The 20,197-nt window shown below is 38.0% G+C and overlaps 1 protein-coding gene across 6 annotated transcripts in view; it reads left to right on the forward strand.

Annotated features, from left to right (window-relative positions):
* LOC135219417 (mitochondrial coenzyme A transporter SLC25A42-like) overlaps positions 1-20,197 on the forward strand; it is a 110,881-nt gene that overhangs the window by 39,022 nt on the left and 51,662 nt on the right. Inside the window, exon 1 of one of the 6 annotated variants that reach the window (XM_064256612.1) lies at positions 8,865-9,002. The exons of 3 other annotated variants lie outside the window; for them this stretch is intronic. Coding sequence is in view for 1 of the 3 variants with exons in the window: in XM_064256453.1 (XP_064112523.1) it covers positions 13,116-13,120 (5 nt within the window). In the remaining 2 variants the exon portion in view is untranslated. Of the gene's footprint in view, positions 1-8,864; positions 9,003-10,305; positions 10,637-12,827; positions 13,121-20,197 lie in introns of those variants that run through there. 2 more of the 6 variants (XM_064256533.1, XM_064256453.1) reach the window with 2 other exon arrangements.

Consider the following 20,197-nt stretch of genomic DNA (forward strand, 5'->3'; position numbering starts at 1 on the left):
GTTTTTAGTTTGTTTGTATGTTTTTGTTTTTTTATTATTATTAATAAACGAGAAATTCGGACGGCTTCACCCACACACATACAGAAATATATAACATGCATTTTCTCCTTAGATGGTGTTAGCATGTGTGTTCTCGATTGTTCTTATAAAATAAGGTTGCTAGATCTATTCCGCTTTTTTTGAATGCCACCCGCGTTAGTCACCTAACTATCAGGTACATAATTCGTCGATAAAGGCATGCTGGATTTGAAAGAAACCGGCTTGAATGTGGGTTCGCTCTGAATGATATATCTGAGGTGGGGGGGGGTGGTCCCTACCCCCACAAAAAAATATGAGGCAATGCTAATGGTAGTAGCAGTATAAAAATAGTGAAAATACATTTATATTCTTAATTAATATCATTAAGAAGCTTTTCCAACGAATTTAAGAAGGCAATACCGACAAACCCATGGTGGTGCCCTTCCAACCCATATTACGGAACTCCCCTCTCTCTCTCCTCTCTCTCTACTCTATCTCTCTCTCTCTATCTCATCTCTCTCTCTCTTTTCCCGATAATGTTTCTTGGTTTTACAGGAAATCCGAGCAAAAGCCAACATCTATTGTGGAGAGCCACGTGACTTTACAACCAGTTTACGTCAATTAAAAAAAAAAAGGTGGGGTGGGGGGGGGATCTGAAAGCCTAAATGGGTAGAATGAGCGTGGGTCGTTACCGTGACGGAAGTATAGGATTGTAACGTGCCTAAAGGTGAGAAGTGTGTGCATTTGCAGATACTATATATATATATATATATATATATATATATATATATATATATATGTGTGTGTGTGTGTGTGTTGTGGTGGTGTGTGTGTAGTTATATACATATACTTATAACATTACATAAATACATACACATACTTATCTTAATATCACATAAATGGAGTTGCCTCATTGTAGATTTTACACAAACTCACGAACATATATATATATATATATATATATATATATTATTATAATATAATATCTTAAATATAATATATTTTTTTTTTAATTGTTTAAAAAATTTTTATTAAAAATTTTTTTAATTATTATAATTATTATATATATATATTATATAATATTACATGATATTATGTTTGTATTTGGACGAGCGTTTGTGAGTGTGCGCATAATTGACAATTGCACACACACACACACACACATTAGGTGATCTATCACCTAATGGACAAAAGCAAAGCTGTCTTCAGGCACGTGTATACGTTCTTTACATTTAACTCGTCCGTCAAACAGGAGTTTCGTGTAAGAATGCATATTTTTTCGCTACGCATTGCAACCGTTTAACCAATCAGCCTCACTTTGTATCAATGACTGAAAACCTTGACTTTGTACCGTACTGCATTTTTATCTCTATAAGTTCAATTTCATTTGCTTTATCGAATTTTTCTTTGTTTACATTCGATGGCGGAACATAGTTTAAGAAGTCTTCAAAAAAAACATTAGATGCCTAGCTGTTCACATCTGTTAATTTATTTTCATGAAACTTCAGTATACAGTACAAGTTTCTGGATTTTACCCGCTTATTTTTGTTAAACGGTAATACCAGCTTGATCTGGTACGAACCGGTCCTAGTGTAGATATGTTTCCTCTGTGTGAGAAGGCTTTTTCGTTTACGCCCCTTCTCGCCTTCCCGATAGGGGAATTCACTCGGTCTTATCAGCCACCATGTTTGTGCAGTCAGTCTCAGGTTCACAGGTGCTTATTAGGCAATATTGTCCAATAATTATGACGTTTATTTTGGTGTATACCAGCCCGTTCCGTATGAAGAGGCCTGGCTAGTGCCATCAGTGCAACTCATGCGATGCACTGTAGGCATTACTGAAGATTCTTTGCAGCGTCCCTTCGGCCCGCAACTTCAATCCCTTTCGTTTCTTTTACTGTACCTCGGTTCATATTCTGTTTTCCATCTAGCTTTCTGCCCTCTCCTAACAATTGATTGATAGTGCAACAGCGAGGTGTTACACCTTTCAGACCTATTTACTGTTAATTTCTGTTAATGACCTCATAGGTCCAAGCCTTAGGCTTAAATTCTATATTCTGTTCTGTACCAGCTGGGGCTTGCGGGATCGACTTCCTTATCCAGGGCCTTGAAGATTTTGAACAAAAATCAGATGTTTTGAGACTTTCTTGCAATGGTGTGGATGTGTTGGCCTCGAGTTTTGTGGTTTCTTTGCGTGGAGGCCAAGTTGCTTTTTATTACCTTGGTTGCGGTTGCATTATGGGTATACTTTATTTATTCATTCAAAATTTTCTCTTGTAACATATTTAACGTATGAATGCTCAGTGATGACGTGTATATATATATATATATATATATATATATCTATACTATATTATAGGTGTATATATATATACTATATATATATAAAGATATGATATATAATAATAAAGATAATAATATATTATTTATAATATATATGTGTGTGTATGTGCATGTGTGTGTATGTAAGGCTTGCGTGCGTACGACTTAGTAGTCACAATGACCACTTCTAGATTTCTCCATATTATGACATGTTTATTTGGTTAGCGACCACAAGGTCAACATGTGTTGCCGTGGTGAAGATAGGCTTAAGCCAGCAAAACTGAATGTTCCATGAACTCGAAAGAGATCTGTATATGCGAAAGTAGTTTCAGGATATGCATGTATACCTTGGGTCGGTTCGAATTCCTACGCCAGAGTGAGAGCTATAATTTTCAACTTTGGCCAAAGGTTATTCGAAAATCTCTCTTAAGTTATAGGTCAATAAACCGTCATAAATATATTTATAATATATTGGGAAGGAGACTATTAAACGATTTATTTAAAAAAAAGTATATCTTAGTTTTACAAGACCACTGAGCTGATTAACAGCTCTCCTAGGGCTGGCCCAAGGGATTAGATATTTTTTGCGTGGCTAGGAATCAGCTGGTCACCTAGCAACGGGACTTACAGCTTATTGTAGGATCCGAACCACATTATATCGAGAAATTAATTTCTATTACCAGAAATTAATTCCTCTGATTCCGCGTTGGCCGAGCCGAGAATCGAACTTCGGACCACGTATTATCCTAATGTTAAGACCTCAGGTTTGTTAGTTATGAAAAATACAAATTGGTTGAAAATTTGTCATATTACGGCGTTTCTTGAAATTTAATGCGACGCAAATTAAAAATACAAAGGGCAAAGGAAGCAAGCTCGTCCCTGGGAACTCCGGTGGAAACGTTTGCCTGTCTGGTTGTCAAAAACCTTCGAGGCTTTTTTTTTTAGCGAGCTTGTTCTGGGAGAGAGAGCGTTAGGTTTTCCCATCATAGTGGATTTACCCAAAAAAAAAAAAAGAAGAAAAGTTATCATGAAATTGTTACTGAAGGTGTCTTGATGAACAGTTACTGTGACCTTGAACCTGTCGTTACCCTTGACAAGCTGCAGTATTTCGTACAGCATACTGAAGTTCTATGTATATGAATTAACGGATGTGAACAGCTAGGCACCTAATATTTTTTTTTTTTTAAGACTTCTTAAGCTATGTTTCGCCATCGAATGTCAACAAAGAAAAATTGAATGCAGCAAATGAAATTGAATTTAATGTCCTTTAGTTTATCAGACCAACACTTTGCCAACGAGACGATACCGAAATCCAAAAGCCCGCGACAGACAACATAAAAATGCAGTACGGTACAAAGTCAAGGTCTTCAGGGGGAGGAAGGTTTAAACAAGTAAAAATGAAGAGGATGAGATGTAATGTCTCGAAGACGTCTGTGAATTGAACTATTCCTAAAACTATTATAGTTTCTCTGTATTCAATACAGCTCAGTAATGAGCCTTGGGCTTGAAGGAGGTGAATAAGGGGAATTTATATTGGAATCAAGAGACTTTTTTGAAGTAGCAACCTAGAGCTTGATGATCCGTAAGATTTGGATTTCATGCCAAGGTCATGGGAGCAGAGGAGGAATTTAATTAGTTGTAGAGTTTATTAAATGATTACAATTTTAACACGCTTTTGGACCTCATTTGAATCTCTCAAAGTTAGAAGGAACGTAATTCTCTGTGAATAAGCTTCGAGTTGAACTCTTTCAGTGACTTATTTAGACCTTTTCGTGTGAGGGGCGGTCAAGTGTATTAAGAATTCTGGATGTGCCGTGGAAGGGGCATTAACACGTACACTTTTTACGCGTCTTTAGAGTCTGAACGATACTTGATGAATGTAAACGTAATGTTTCTCATAATTCAGAAGCATTAAGATTTGATCGGTTCTTTTCTGAGGTCCAGGTGCTCTTGTCACTCGTTGCTTTAAATAAACTTAACAACGAAGCGACTCATTCGTCAAGAGCTGAATTGTATGGCCGTTTCTGAGTGCGAAAAAGCAGCAGACATCTGGAATAGAAAGCACGTGAAACCGCGCGATTGGCGAATCCTTTTAGAACTCGTGACGTTGCTTTTGGGATCGTGGCTCATACTGAACTCCACGTGAGCCACCTCCCCCTAAGTCTGCGCCCCCCCCCCCCCCTCCCCCCCCCCCCCTCCCCTCACTCCCAGTCCGAAATAATTGACGGCAATCGAGCTCATAAACTGCTTGTTGATGTGTGTCTTACCAATTGGTTTCTTTTAATTTTCTGATAAATGAACTTTTTTTTTTAAATGGAGTATGATTTCATTTCTTCCTGTCCGTTTTCGTTTTTGTATTATTTGAATAAATGTTAAATATTCGTATATTACGGGCAGTTTAAGAAAACACGTTCAGCTTGATTTAACAGTAATATCCTGTCAAGCAAATATTTCAAACTCGGCCTTGGGCCTACGGGCCACACTATCTCCTTTAAACACCAGACCTGTCCATGTCAATCCACCATCTTATATCAGCCATCGTGTGGGCAACAGCTTCGAAGAGGCTGTTGTATAAATCGATGTCTTTTCTTGTTTTATCAAAACATGAAGTGGTACAGAAACCAAGATACCTGTTCCCACCCATGCTCCCACAGAATTCGTGCGACAACAAAAGTTTACACAGTGACCCCAAGGTTGCTCAATTAAGGCGCAAAATCCTTGACACAATTTGATTAGAGGGAGGCAGGTTGCCTTATCTCCTCTACGTACCGTGACTTGCAGATTATAGCAACTTTAATTGTTGCTGGGGGAGAGATTTAATCCCTAACTGGGGGGGGGGGGGCGGTGTGTTTTGTTTGAGTGTGTGTGTGTATGTGTGTATATATATATATATTATATATATATATATATATATATATATATATATATATATATATATATATATCCTTAATGGTCTAGTTAAAGGTGCCAGTCTTATAGCTTGAAGAGCAAGAGCCGAAGGTAGAGCACTTAAAGATTACTGTATTTTGTAGTAAGAGATTATGACCCGCATAGAAAATTGTCGTCTTAGATAGTGAAGAAAAATATTGCTAAAAGTTTTTATGGTGCGTGATGACACCCTTCTCTCCCCTTTCAGTTTTTGACCGAAGCTGTTCCACGCTGGACGAGTGTTTTTCGAGCTCGGCTGCCAATCCGGTGGTCCGAAGTTCGATTCCCTGCTCTGCCAACGCGGAATCAGAGGAATTTATTTCTGGTGACAGGAATTCATTTCTCGATATAGTGTGGTTCGGATCCCACAATAAACTGTAGGTCCCGTTGCTAGGTGACCAATTGGTTCCTAGCCACGTAAAAATATGTAATCCTTCGGGCCAGCCCTAGGAGAGCTGTTAATCAGTTAAACTAAGATATACTTAACTTTGACCAAAGCTGAGAGTTCGAGCCTTGAATGTTCAAAATGTCAAAAATAATTGTCATTTGATTTCGTTCTGTATTTTCTGATAGGGAGGAGCGGACTTCGGGGGTTGAATTTTCATGTGAGAATGTAATGGCGGATTTACAATTATATGTATAATTTGTTTTTAAATAAAGGATTCCGTAGGGGGTAGTGCCATTAGTGAATCTCTTTTGGTGCACTGTAGTCATTACTTCAGGTTCTTTGCAGCGTCCCCTAAGCAGATATGCCCTTAACTGCAATCCTTTTCACTCTGTATACTGTACCTCTGTTCTTGTTGTCTTTCTTCCCTCTTACTCTCCACCTTCTCCTAACAATTGTTTCATAGTGCAACTGTGAGGTTTTCCGTTAACACTATCATTATCCTTTCAGCGCTGAATGATCTCATAGGGCCCAGCGCTTGGCCTTTGGGCCAAAATTCTATATGCCATTCTAAATGAAGGAGCCTTATTTCATGATAGTTGGCGTTAGGTTCTGCCTGTAGATTTTGACCACGTTCTGTTTCCTTCTGTTACACAGCAGATTCTCAGGAAACCATCACAAATCGCTATTCCTCAGAGAATTAGTCAGAGTAAACATGCATTCATATTTTTAAAAAATCAGAAGCACTCTTTAAAATATTTGAGTTACGACAGTAAAAGCTACATTAAAAGCTACATCGATCTTTCTTACAGCTGGATTTCTGTATAATATGTATGAGGAATTGCCTTTATTTTTATGTTCTTATAACGATGTAGTCTTCGTCAGGGAGCGATTTCATAGTTTTATTTGGCCCCCTGGCCAAAATGATCTTTCATAACTTTGGATGATCGGAATGCTGGGGGGAGAGTAAAATGGCCTTTGCTGATGTACAGTCCTGTTCAAGTGCAGGATTGTCATCAGTTTATCATTTTCATTTCATTTCATTTCTAATTTTTCCTTCTAGCCATACTTTCATTTCAGCGCTGAATGATCTTATAGGTCCCAGCGCTTGGGCTATGCCCAAAATTCCATAATCCATCCATAGTTTTATTATTTTATAAAGATGTGTTCTTCGCTGCGGAAAAATTTTATTGATTTATAGTTTGCGTTTCTATAACACCTGAGTTCTTGGAAATACAGCGATTTTATAGTTTGCTTTATTTTTTTTACTTTTAATGCCGAGTGGTCTTCGCAATGGCGTGATTTCAGAGCTTCAAAGTTATTTCTTTTTTATTTCTTAAGTATTGAACTTTCATTCTTATTTGTCGTAATTTATTAATAACAAGAAAATTTCGCTCAACAGAAACAACTATTACAGCTTTAAATAATAGAGTAGAAAGATAATATCTTGTTAGTTTCTCTTACTAACATTTGACGATGCTTTGACAGGATATTGATTATTCTAGTGCTGTACACACCGCTGAGACATTTTCCGGAATTCGTACACGTTTGCCCTGAGGGTGAAACGAAAGTGCGCAATAATTCGACTTAGAGCTCTGGGAACTGGAATTTCAGACGAAGTCTGTATGAAAGATCTTGGATGTAGGTATATATACACCTTATAATTTGTGTATATTGCCGTCTAAGGCCTCTGTCCGTCTGTCTGTCTATGCGTTGCACTTTTGTTTACTTAATAACCAGCGTAACATTACCGTTATTTAAAGTAAGCAGGTATTTACAGGAAACAAGCCTAGTAAACCATTAAATTCTACTAGCTACCTTTCTGCAGTTTGTCCGTATAAATTGAAAGTAATAGGGAATTTAAGACAAACATAATTTAAAAAGTAACAAACAGATAACTATAAGCATACTACAAAAGCAGGCAAATAAGCCAGAAAAGCCAGGGCATGGTGTCTGGAGCTGCAGCGTGGCATTGCAGTTTTAATCTACCTTACGGCCATCAACGTCAGTAACCTTGTCAAGATAATCCCACAATTTTTACAGTGAAGCCCAAGTTCTTAAGTTCAGGGATGAAACAGATTTAAAGGCGGTGGGTCCAATCAAAATGACTTTGTTGGGGAAATAAATCCCTCACTTGGAGCAGTCTTGTGTAATAGCTCCAGAACCTTGAAAAGCTGTTGATATCCAGGAAGGCAAGCGCCTCAGTGGCGTGGTTGGTATGGTGTTGGCGTCCCACCTCGGTGGTCGCGCGTTCGATTCTCGAGCATTCCATTGAGGAGTGAGAGATGTGTATTTCTGGTGATAGAAATTCACTCTCGACGTGGTTCGGAGTCACGTAAAGCCGTTGGTCCTGTTGCTGAATAACCACTGGTTTCATGCAACGTAAAAACACCCTAAAAACAAACAAACGATATCCAGGAAGGGAACAGTAATCAAGTAGATGAAAAACAAAAGATTGATTCCATCGTGTCTGTAAATACAGGAAGCCTTATGAATGAATGCATGGTTTTCTGGTAAGAGTATTTTGATTTTTCTTCCTCCTGTGCTTCCCAGCCTAATCCTTGTGGTGGTTAAGCCATGCGTCGTGGTAACACCAAGTAACATTACTAGTCAGTATCGGTAGATTTACCAAATGGCATTAGAGAGTCTGCCAGGCTACTGAGTCATTGACCGATTTTTAAAAAAGTTTATGTTTGGGTGTAGTGCCGTCAATGCACCTAATACGGTGCAATGTAGGCATTACTCACGGTTCCTTGTAACGTCCCTTGAGCCCCTAGCTGCAACTGCTTTCATTCCTTTTACTGCACCTCCTTTCATGTTCTTTTTCTTCCATCTTGCTTTCCACCCTTTCCTAACAATTAATTCGTAGTGCAACTGCGAAGCTTTCCTCCTGTTAAACCTTTCAGACCTTTTCATTGTTCAATTTCCTTTTCAGCGTTGAATGGCCTTAGTTGCCCCAGTGCTTGGCATTATGCCTAAAACCTGTAAATCAATTAATCAGTAAACGTGTTCTCGACACCGACTGAGCAGCATCTCTGTGATACAAGGGTGCCATCGGAGGAGCACCATTTGCAGCAACAATGGTCGCTTCACCCAGAAACCGGTTGGAAGGAGATGAATTAATTGCCGATAAGGTGCAGGCGGAGCAGTCACGTGACGTTGTTTTGGGTGAAGTCCGTAAGTGTGCTGCTGTCTCTTACAACGTACCGAGTGCCCTTGCTGCTAGCGTAGCTAACTTGTACCTTTTTGCGCATCCTTAATTGTGTGGGTTCACGTCGTCCAGTTCAGTGGTGCAGCGATTGTTCTCTTGGCCTAAGCATCGTGCGTTGTAGTTTTCTCCAGAAATAACGGTAATAACAGGCAGGTTATAAAGTGGGGTAAGCAAGAGACAGAAGCTGAATTAACGACTCCAGTGTTGCAGCTTTGCTGTCTCTTCCGAAAGTCGTCTTGGTAATTCCCTGATACGTGAAGTCAGTCTTTCAAAATATCTTCGGCGTTGCAAGGTCGCGGGGACAGGAATGTAGCCATGAGTCTAGATCTTAGTCTGTATGCAAGTTTCTTGCTTTAATTTCTGGGCAGTTTGGGTTTAAAAGTTATATATTTTGGTTGCTTATACTGTATTCGTATCTATCTCTTTACTTTGACTGTGAAGTATTTCGACAGTTTCGAATATAGATAATTGAAACTTGAAGTTATAGTCTGTGACCGGGGAGCGCATTTTCCAGTTTCCATGGAAACAAAGGGCCCTAGTGCCATCTGCGACTACATCAAAACAGAAATGTAATTTGTGGTCCCTCAATATTAACTGTATGGAATGCTGTATTTTTATTTATTTATTTTTTATTTATTTATTATTATTTTTTAGTATACCTTACCGGCTGGATCTGGAGATTTCCATTTCCTTTTTTTTATGATTATAGGTCCTTTTTTTATGATATAGGTCAGATTGCTAGAGAAAAACGCATAGATATAGCTTAGCAATATCGTTATGAATCTCCTTGCCTCTGGCAGTTACCAAAACAGGTTCAGTATTTGTTAAATGTGATTTAATTATTTTTCTTACAGTTTTTTGTTCGAGAGAAAGTTTATTATCTACTGGTAGCGTTTTCACGGACCTTATTGGTAAAAAGTTTGTTTAGTCTCTCTCTCTCTCTCTCTCTCTCTCTCTCTCTCTCTCTCTCTCTCTCTCTCTCTCTCTCGTGTGTGTTTGTGTTTTGATTAACATTACCTTGCCATATGATGTGCCCTTTCAGGATTATTGCCGTCTATGTTACTGAGCAAGCGTCAGTTAAGCTGAATTTGTAAACGAAATCGCTCTTATATTCCGTGACGAAAAGCAAGTTTGGTATTTGAAGGTCATTGATAATATTCTCACAGGACCCCGTGCATGCAGGCGAATGTGCGTTCGTTCACAAGAGCTTCCCAAAACGCGTAAAAATAAGGCGCCTGATTTCGTAACACCCTTTCCGAGCGACCGAATCGCTCGAGCTCGGCTGTGTGCAACTTTTAGCGGTCAGCTGAAGGGCCACCTGTCATCTCCCCCTCACCCCCTTCTCCCCTCCCCCCTCTCCCCCCCCCCCCACTCACATCCCCCGGCCGAGGCTGTGGCGGAGTTCGGTAGCTCTGCGCGCTCCCTTTTCCATCTCCCTTCACAGTCACAAACTTAAGCAGTCGCCCTTTGGCACCGATGCCGTTAGGACTGTTTGTCGTTCTCGCTACCTGCGCTACTTGCCTCGTCGTGGCACAGGTCACGTAGGCAGTGTTGCTTCCTTCCTTCCTTCCGTGCTTGCTACTTCGTTAGCAACAGCGTCATTGCATGGTATCCTCGCAGCGTCGTTTCCTTCCGGGCCCCGCGTTTGTTGCCGGAATGACGGGGAGGAGAGCACCAGTAAGTTAGAGAGGAGGAAGCGAGATCCCTTCCGAGGCCGAACGACGAAGGCGCTGTAGGAGGAGGCCCTTCGTGACATTCTGTCTCTTCAGCGTCGTAAGTTCCTGATGACTTTGCTATTTGTCGTCTAGTTTTTGCGTTGCTTCTCTTTTTCTTCCTTCTTCTCGGTTTGCTTTTTGTGTGTGTGCGCGCGCGCGCGCATTTCTTATCAGTTGTTATTCAATCCGAGCCCAGTTATTGGATGTTGCAGTTGAGGCCGCTAATAATATTTCTTCAATGCCATTAAACATAATAATAATATGGCGCAAACTATTTTTCGGCGGCTTGTAAATTCTTTCTCAATAACTGACGTATCTTTAACGCATCCGGATCGAGTTCATATACTTTCAGATGTTTCTCTTTTTCTCACATAACGTGTTGTCAACTTAAAGCCACAATGGTCATCGATAATTCTCTCTCTCTCTCTCTCTCTCTCTCTCCCGTATTTTGGTGACGCGGAAGAGAGTCGCCACGAGGTAGGTGGTGTGGTGTCCTCAGTGAACTCGCCGCGTTATACCGTAGAATATTTTTAGCGTCAGGCTGGTAACTGAGGCATCCTAGGAATTCCTTAAAGACATTACTAAACTCTACTCTGAGAGTCGAGACCAACAGCATATGTGACTATATCTCTTTATTCCTAATTCGTTACCAAATCGAAAATCCCACAACATATGCGTTTTTTTCTATATGTGGTTATTTCTCTTCATTCCGAATTCGTGACTAACTCGAAAATCCCGCAACTTATGTGGTTTTTTTCCTGCTCATTTGTTATCCATTACCAAGACGAAAATTTCGTAACATACATTACCCAGAGGAGACTCCCGCAGCAACATATGTGGTTGTTTCTGTTAATTTGTAATACATAACCACAAGTACTAGACCCCCACGACAATTTATGTGATTATTTCTGCATATCTGTAATGCATGAACAAAACGAGAATCCCCACGACAACATATGTGAGTATGTCTCTTCATATGTAATACAATACCAAGGAGAGAATCTCGCCTAGATAAAAAACATTAATATGCATATTTTGACGTCTTTTAATCGTGTAGCACAATCATCGCGCCTCGGTTAGACTTTGTAACGAATCCAACTCCATAATTATCAAGAAGGGCGGCGAAGGGATGGAAGGTGTGGAAGGGGGGGGTGGATTTGTGTAGGACGGCCGCAAGAATCAATGCAAAAGTGAGCGACGTTTACCCCAACCTCCGGGCTCGTCACGCCCCCAAAAGCCGGCTTCCTATTGGCTGCCTTTCGTGTTTTGTCTTTGTTGGCACCTTCCGTCTCTCTCTCTCGTTGTCTGGGCCATATCTACTAACCCCGTCAAGTAAATGGGTTACGCTTTGGTTGTTTGCGTGAAGTCGCCTTGTCCTTGTTTCTCTTATCTTTGTTTTGTAGAAAACAGCAAGCACTTGATATTTCTCTTTCTCTCTCCTCTCTAAGAACCTTTACCTTGGAGTGAATTTGAATGGTCAAAGTAGTATAATATGCCCAGTTCTGGTGTATGACGTGTTTTATTTTATTTTTTTTTTAGTTTTCGTTGTCAAATACACTATCTTAACGTATCTTTTTATATTTGACTTTGCTTCAACCGAATTTATAAGTTATTAGGACTGGAAACTTCATACACGCAACAATTCTGAAGTGTGGAAAGTGATTTTAAGCGTGTCTCTTGTTATTGCACTGCAACTTTGTTTCTGTGTCTATTAAAAACTCATTTTTTAACAACATTGAAAGTAGGGAGATTGTGTAAAGGGGGAAGAGGGAAGCGGGTTGTGGATTACTTTCTCTCTCTCTCTCTCTCTCTCTCTCTCTCTCTCTCTCTCTCTCTCTCTCTCATTAACATCCTTATAGTTCTTTAAAGCTTGAATCAAATGGATTCCTAAGAGTAGCTGAAGTGTGCCCTTTGTAAAAGTGCGTTGTTTGCTCCGAGGAAATCGCAGCAGGCTATGTTCCTGTCCTACAGAGGGGAAGCTGGGAGGTGAATTAAAGAGGACCTATTATCTCTATAACTGCGTCATAATGTTCCCCGCATCTTTCCCCCGAGTTATTGTTTTTCGGTTTTATAAGTGTTTGGTGTCTTGCGTTTTATTGACATCTGTAAAATTCTTATTGTATGTTCATTCCTAGTTTTATCTTCTGTTTTCTCTCGGAGTGATCAAGTCTTATCTAGTATCAGGAAAAAACAGATTTTATCGGAAAACAATAATTTCGCGGTTATGTAACGCAGCCTTGTGAGGTAAAGAGTGTGCTTCGAATTGGTAAACATAATTTCTTAACAAAACCGAGACAGGACGACGAACTTACTCCTTAATACCAGACTGGACTCCTTCCCAGTCAGATGCGCTTTCTGTTTGTTGACGCATACTTGTTCTGGAGTAGTAACTGAGTTCTGGAGTGACACCCCCTCCTGTCAGCTTCATGATGATTTTGAGGTTTTCTTTGAGTGGTTTCAAGTGCCCAAATAGCAAGTCAAAACTACTGTAAAGATAAGCTGATAGTGGCGGCTTGTTTTGGCGTTGAGTGAAAAGCATGAAGTGAGTTCATGCTCTACATCCGTCGGAGAATTCTTCGAAGAACGGCATTTTAATTGTCCTTTGTTCGTGGTTATTTTTGTTGTTGTTATTGTTGGTTCCAGTCGCATACGTTCAGACAAAACAAATCGAGGAAGACATAGAATATATGTAATATATATATATATATATATATATATATATATATATATATATATATATATATATATATATATATATATATCTTTTCATACGTAGTAACAACCCCCCCAAGGGGTATGTATCCATCTTGCGGCGTGTTTAGTACAAGCCCGATGAAGATGACGTAAAAATATAAAATACGACTGTAAATGTAAAGATAACGACCCCAAGAAATATCAGTCCTAGATAACAACCCCCGAACTTTGTTGGGGGTTACTATTTATCTCTATATTCTCATATATATATATATATGATATATAGATATATATATATATATATAGATTCTATATATATATCTTATATATATTATAGATATATATATAATATTTATATACTATATATATATTTATATATATACTATAATATAATATATATATTAATCTATATAATTATAATAAATATAATATATGTATATATATATACGTGTTTGTGTAACAATCAATTGGAGAAAAGCAGTGTCAAAAGTGGAAACTTATTTGAAAATTCGGTTGAAAGTAATGAAAAAGCCGAGAAGATAAATGTAAACAATTTACATTTTATTCGTAATGAAAACTTTGTATGAAGTCTTCATATACTTTGTCAGTGGCGCTTAGATTTGTTACACCCGAATGCTTATTAAATAATAATAATAATAATAATAATAATAATAATAGATGTAGATTAGGACAAATGTGCGTTTCAAAGAGAATTTATTCTCGGGTGATTATGAAGATCGTTGATAATTATGTTGGTGAAAGGATGCATGATTGGGAAATGTTGGTAGGAAGGAGGGAGAGAGAGAGAGAGAGAGAGAGAGAGAGAGAGAGAGAGAGAGAGAGAGAGATAGAGGGAATGTGGATTTGGGAAAGGTATAAGAACGTGAGACCCATATTTTCTAAGGGTGCTGTGACGCTGCGCTGATGACCCCTCCGTGTATAGGTGTACGAAGTGGCGAATGCTGTCTATAGGTGAAGAATGAATTTGGCAGTGACCATTCTCTCTCTCTCTCTCTCTCTCATGTATAATATATTATATAAATATTATATATATTAATTATATATATTATATCTATATTATTAATATATATATATATTATTATATTATATAATATATATCTATATAGAGAGAGAGGAGAGAGAGAGAGAGAGAGAGAGAGAGAGAGACGTCATGTTAGCTCAAGGTGATATCCCTATTTTTCATTTACTCTCTCGAAAAAGAAAATAAATAAATAAACCGGGACCGAAGACCAGGTTTCCATAGACCGTGGTAAACATGACGTCACCTTTCGGTTCACATGTTCTTGTTATTTTTAGGGGCAGATCATGAAATTTGAAAGGATCTTGCTAGCTAGAGAGTGTGTCTTGCTTGTACGATGTGTCATATTTGAATCGGTGCCATGTATTTTACCTTTCTGTAGCTTATGCAATAATTTAGTTGTCAGCAGTTATCCTTACACACACAAAGTATTTTTCATTCAACATCGAACCGTTTCTCTATGTAACTACCTTTAAGTACTGAATCATGGACGAATAATCTAGGCATTCTTCCATATAATCATCCAGTTCATATACATATTCGACATGTTTTGTGTGAAGGCTGTTTGGACTACCAATGATATGCTCTAATTCAGTCTTGGCAGCCGTACAGAATATTGCGAGAGAATTTCTGTAACCAAATGGTTATAAATCGGCCTTTGGCATACTGCCTGATTCATTGTATATATAACCAGCCAATGTATCTAGATTTGCAGAAAATGTGGTGATTGTTTTCATGCTTAAATTTCCGTTACATAATTGTCCTTTGCCAGGTAAAAGATTTTATGGGATCCTTCCCCCTTTTGTACCACGAGAGAATGCGAAATAGCTGTTGCTACTCCGTGTGATGGAAGTTTGTGACATTCGGTAAGAATAGAAATGAAAGCATCGCTAACCTTTCTTCTCGTGTACATGAGCGAAAGGTTTTCGAGTCGCGAACTTGAGTCATTACGAAATGTTGATGTGATATATATATATATATATATATATATATGTGTGTGTGTGTGTGTGTGTGTGTGTGTGTTAACAACCACCCTTTGTATTCTTTTGTTCATTTTTCCGAAGTAACCACCATTCAAGGAAAGAGTCCTTGGGTCGCGGTAAAGTTAAATGGTTTCGTTTTCTTTGCATCAGTCATATTAAACGAAATTTAATAATGAACTGTCGATTTACATTCATGGACGCCTTGAATTAATTTCCTGTGGTCATTATATGGGGCAACATTTACACATTTAAAAGTGTTTGCTCGAATCGGCTGTGAAGAGTTTATCTCTTGGTGAATAAGGAAACTGTGTTGTTTGATGAGCAAATCCTCAACGTTTGAAGCGATGTTAGATGCGTTGCATTAAATTGGTTTCGTCTCAAGGTTAGGACTCTCTCTCTCTCTCTCTCTCTCTCTCTCTCTCTCTCTCTCTCTCTCTCTCTCTCTCTCTCTCTGGATATAAACACAGCATGTTTTCGTATGTTTCTCCTGCTTTTGTCTTTCAGTGCCACGGCAGAATTTGTTGCTTTAACAATCTTTTATTGTGTAGTTCTGAACGTCTTTCAAAGTTTATTTAAATTTAAATATACAGTTGGTTTATGTAAAGATATTTAAAATTAAGTATACAGTAGGTTTATGTTAGAATATTTAAAATTAAGTATACAGTAGGTTTATGTTAGAATATTTAAGATTAAGTATACAGTAGATTTATGTAAGAATATTTAAAATTAAGTATCCAGTTGGTTTATGCTAAAAGCATCTCTTGCGTATGTCTGCCTAGGCATTAACGTAGCCTTGTGATAGAGGTGAAAGTGGATGAGGTTGTGATCGCATGACATTTGATTGTTTTATTGCTCTTATAATACAGTTGATAAGGTATCCGAAGGCTTTGCTCGTATGTCGATTGTTATAGTACGGTCAAAAAAAATTTTTTTCGGATGATGAAATGTAAAAAGTGAACAATAAGAATAACTTTACCAACACCATTTTTATTGTAGTAACTGGTGATGAGTGTGTAGTGGACTTTCTCACACGCTGTCTAAATAGACTGGCTAAGTCTCTCTCTCTCTCTCTCTCTCTCTCTCTCTCTCTCTCTGATCTACAATTGGCATCACTGACAATATCCGTCATCATGGCCTGTTTTCTTCCTGGCTCAATGTTTGAGAGAGAGAGAGAGAGAGAGAGAGAGCTCAGCAGCAGTCAATAGCAAAGTATGATTCCCATTCTCTGAACAGACTTCTGTGATAAAAACTTGATTTATAGGTGCACTCGACTAAATTTCAACTTTTAGAAATAACCAGTATTTAGACGAGAAATGCACATTCTGTCAAGTGATTCGGGAGCTACTTTTCGTGAACAAATTGGCATCAGGTTCCTCCTGTATTCCTGGAGCTTCGCCTTTGAGGAGATGGAAGGTTCCTCATTCTTATGCCTAAGTAACAATCCTCGTCTCGTCATGACCTACATCTAAAGACGTATGCGCAGTCTGTTTCCTTGACGCGAGGTAACCCTAGCCCAGAGCCCAGCCGTCTTCAGTCTACAGTTCACGGTTGCCTTCCCTTTGAGTCTAGAGTCTAGACTCTAGACCTTGGTCTTCCCAGTGATTTACCATCCTGCGTTACAAGTTAGGCGGTTAACAGCTTCAGTTTGTGGAAGTAGGTTGCTGGCTTCCAGTAAAATAGAAGACTTGCCATCGCACTCTGTATATATGTATGTATGATATGTATGTATATATATATATATATATATATATATATATATATATATATATATATATATATTAGTTTTAATTCTTCCACATTGACGGGAAGATTTATACAGCAGCTACATCCTGAGCTTAAAAAAGAAAAAAACTGATTCTGAGTGGTTGCGAATAAAAACGATTTTGTTGATATATTCATTAATCGGAAATGATACAGTTGCAATTAATAAGTGAAGATAGAACTGAATGATGGAGTGTCAGCGTCCCCCGAGGTGTTCAATCCTGTGTAAGATTTGGAGTGATATTGAGAATCTAGAAAGTGAGCCCCGTGAGTGAGTGTTTCAACCTCTTTCACTCCTGGTGCTATACCTTCCAGTTCATATTCTCTTGCGTCTATCGTACTTTCCAACCTCTCCTGACAATTGTGCGACTGCGAGGTTTTCTTCCTGTTACACTATGTTAGTCTCAATATTCCGTTTAGCACAGAATGACCTCATGAGTCCAGCGCTTGGGCTTTTGGCCTAAATCTTATACTTCAGTTCCAGTGAATGTTTCAATCATTCCTGTGTAGCGACAGCCACACCAACGAAAATGGATGTTAGTGACTAGAGATAGGCCAACATGTGTGGCCTTTTGAGCAGCGCCTTTTGTGACGGATAGAGGCCAAGGATAAAAAAAAACATGGTCGGTAACCAGTAGAACAAAGCAACATGAACATTTTGTAAGAACAATCAACGGTTCAGATGCAGTATTTATACGCACCAGTAAAGCATCGGTGGTATGAACGTGGTAGAGTCTAATTAAATTATCGAATAGGTCTAGTTAAAAGATAATAGAAGCGTGCGTTGTTAAAAAGATTTCAGTATCAACTCGGGTTGATCGAGAGTACGTAAATCATTAATGAAGAGTATTATTGAAATAAGCAGGTTATTAGATACTAACCAATTGTGAAAGTTTTTGTTAGTCAGTCTTACCACAAAAGTCTTATTGTCACTATTCCAACTACCCTTGCACTTAAATTATGATGAGGTGTAAATACATGAAAGCTGTCGGTTTGATTACTTCACTGTTAGGCTTTTCCTGGATATATATTAGAATATATATAATATATATATCTATATATATATATATATATATATATATAATAATATATATATATAATGATACAAAACAAAACACTGATTTACGTAACACTATTATATTTAATAATACTTAATAAAGGGACTACAGCTCAGCCAAAAGATACAAAGCAAGGAAAAAACACAATAACTTTAGCTTGTGTTTGGCCTTGAGTCAGACGTCGTGCTTGGCAAGAATTTGTGAAGTCGGCTGCCCCAGGGTATCCTGCACTTCAGAGCTGGCAGGGAACATAGTATACCCATACCTAGACCGTGAGTATACCCACCCAGCCACGTGTCTGTTTTTGTTCCTTCGTCAAAGAGACTCCTTATCGTTCTGTTAGTACTCAGCTCGTATCCACGTAGCTAGGATTTATTATTATTATTATTAGAAAAATTAATTTCAGGCGGATATCGTAATTTTTTTATGGTAACTTTTACCATAAAAATGAATTTTAGGTGGACATGGTAAATATTTTTTTCTGGTAACTAGAAGAATATATATTTTCTGGGAGCAGTGGAAGAAGGAATTTTAGGTAAATATCGTAAAATTTTTCTGGTAATTGTTAAAAATGAATTTTAGGTAGGTATCGTAAATTATGTCTTGTTCTGGCAACCGTAGAAAAATTAAATTTAGGTAGATATCTTCATTTTTTCTGGTAATTGTAATATTAGGTAGATATCTGAAAATATTTTTGTCTGTTATCCGTAGAAGAAGGAATTTCAATTGGAAACCGTAAATCACCTTGTTTATCTGTTAACATCAAACAAGGCATAGCTGAAAATCCCAGATCGAAATCGTTTAGAAGCAAATCGGTTAAAATGAAGTCATCACTATGATGAATAAATATAACTTAGGATTAACCTAAGGAGAAGGAAAAAAGACTGACTTGAATACATAGTAAATGTTTTGGAGGTAGACGGATGATGTGAAGTCACTTATAATAAAAACACGTCGACTAATTAACCTCTCTCTCTCTCTCTCTCTTTATATATATATATATATATATATATATATATATATATATATATATATTTGTATAGACAAAGAATAGATAGTGTATTGGTGCCCACTGGCTTTGGAACGTATTAGGTCAATGTTAAATGTCACGACATTACGCTTCGGATAAATGTTACATTGGAAGTGTAACCCGCTGTCCATCTTTCTCTCTCAGCTCTTCTGCTATCGCTTGTTACCGGTATTTCAAGTATTATTGATTATTTCTGTTTATTCGTTTATACATGTATATAAATATAAAATATGAATGTACTTGTATTTAATAAAAGAAACAAGAACAGTGAAAAATCCGCTTTTTTCGCTCTGTGACGAAGGCCAACGTATAACGATCGAATTATAGTTGGTTATTCGGTTTTCTTCGTTTTCTTTTGTAGTGTTGTTGGTTTGGTGTTTAATTCTCACCTCGGTGGTCGCGGGTTCGATTCTCGCCCATTCCATTGAGGAGTGAGAGATGTGTTATTCTGGTGATAGAAGTTCACTTTGGACGTGGTTCGGAAGTCACGTAAAGCCGTTGGTCCCGTTGCTGAATAACAATAACCACTAGTTCCATGCAACGTAAAAACACCATATAAACAAACAAACAAACAATAAGGAAAATATTGAATTGTTGGATCACAAAAACAGTGATATATATAACTATATAATATATATATATATATATATATATATATATATATAATATATATATATATATATACTCGTACTTGTATTATGGTCATAGTTTTTATCGAATATATATATATATATATATATATATATATATATATATATATATATATATATACTCGTATTTGTATTGTGGTCATAGTTTTTATCTCGATCGTTATTTGGTTTCTGATCCTCTTTCGTTTCTTGAATTAAAGAAGCACACTTCATCCCAAACATTGCTATGGACTAGCTGGTTCACTTGAGGTAGATTCTTTGATGAGCCCTATGGTTACGAGACGTTTGTTTTGGGGGCCGCTGATTGGCTGGTACCGGGAGGTAGGCAGCTTCCAGCCAATCAGCGGCTGCCAAACAAACGTCTCGCAGACATAGGGCTCACCCAAGAATCTACCTTAAGTGAA

Source organism: Macrobrachium nipponense, chromosome 11 (genome assembly GCF_015104395.2).
Source record: "Macrobrachium nipponense isolate FS-2020 chromosome 11, ASM1510439v2, whole genome shotgun sequence".
Classification (NCBI taxonomy): domain Eukaryota; kingdom Metazoa; phylum Arthropoda; class Malacostraca; order Decapoda; family Palaemonidae; genus Macrobrachium; species Macrobrachium nipponense.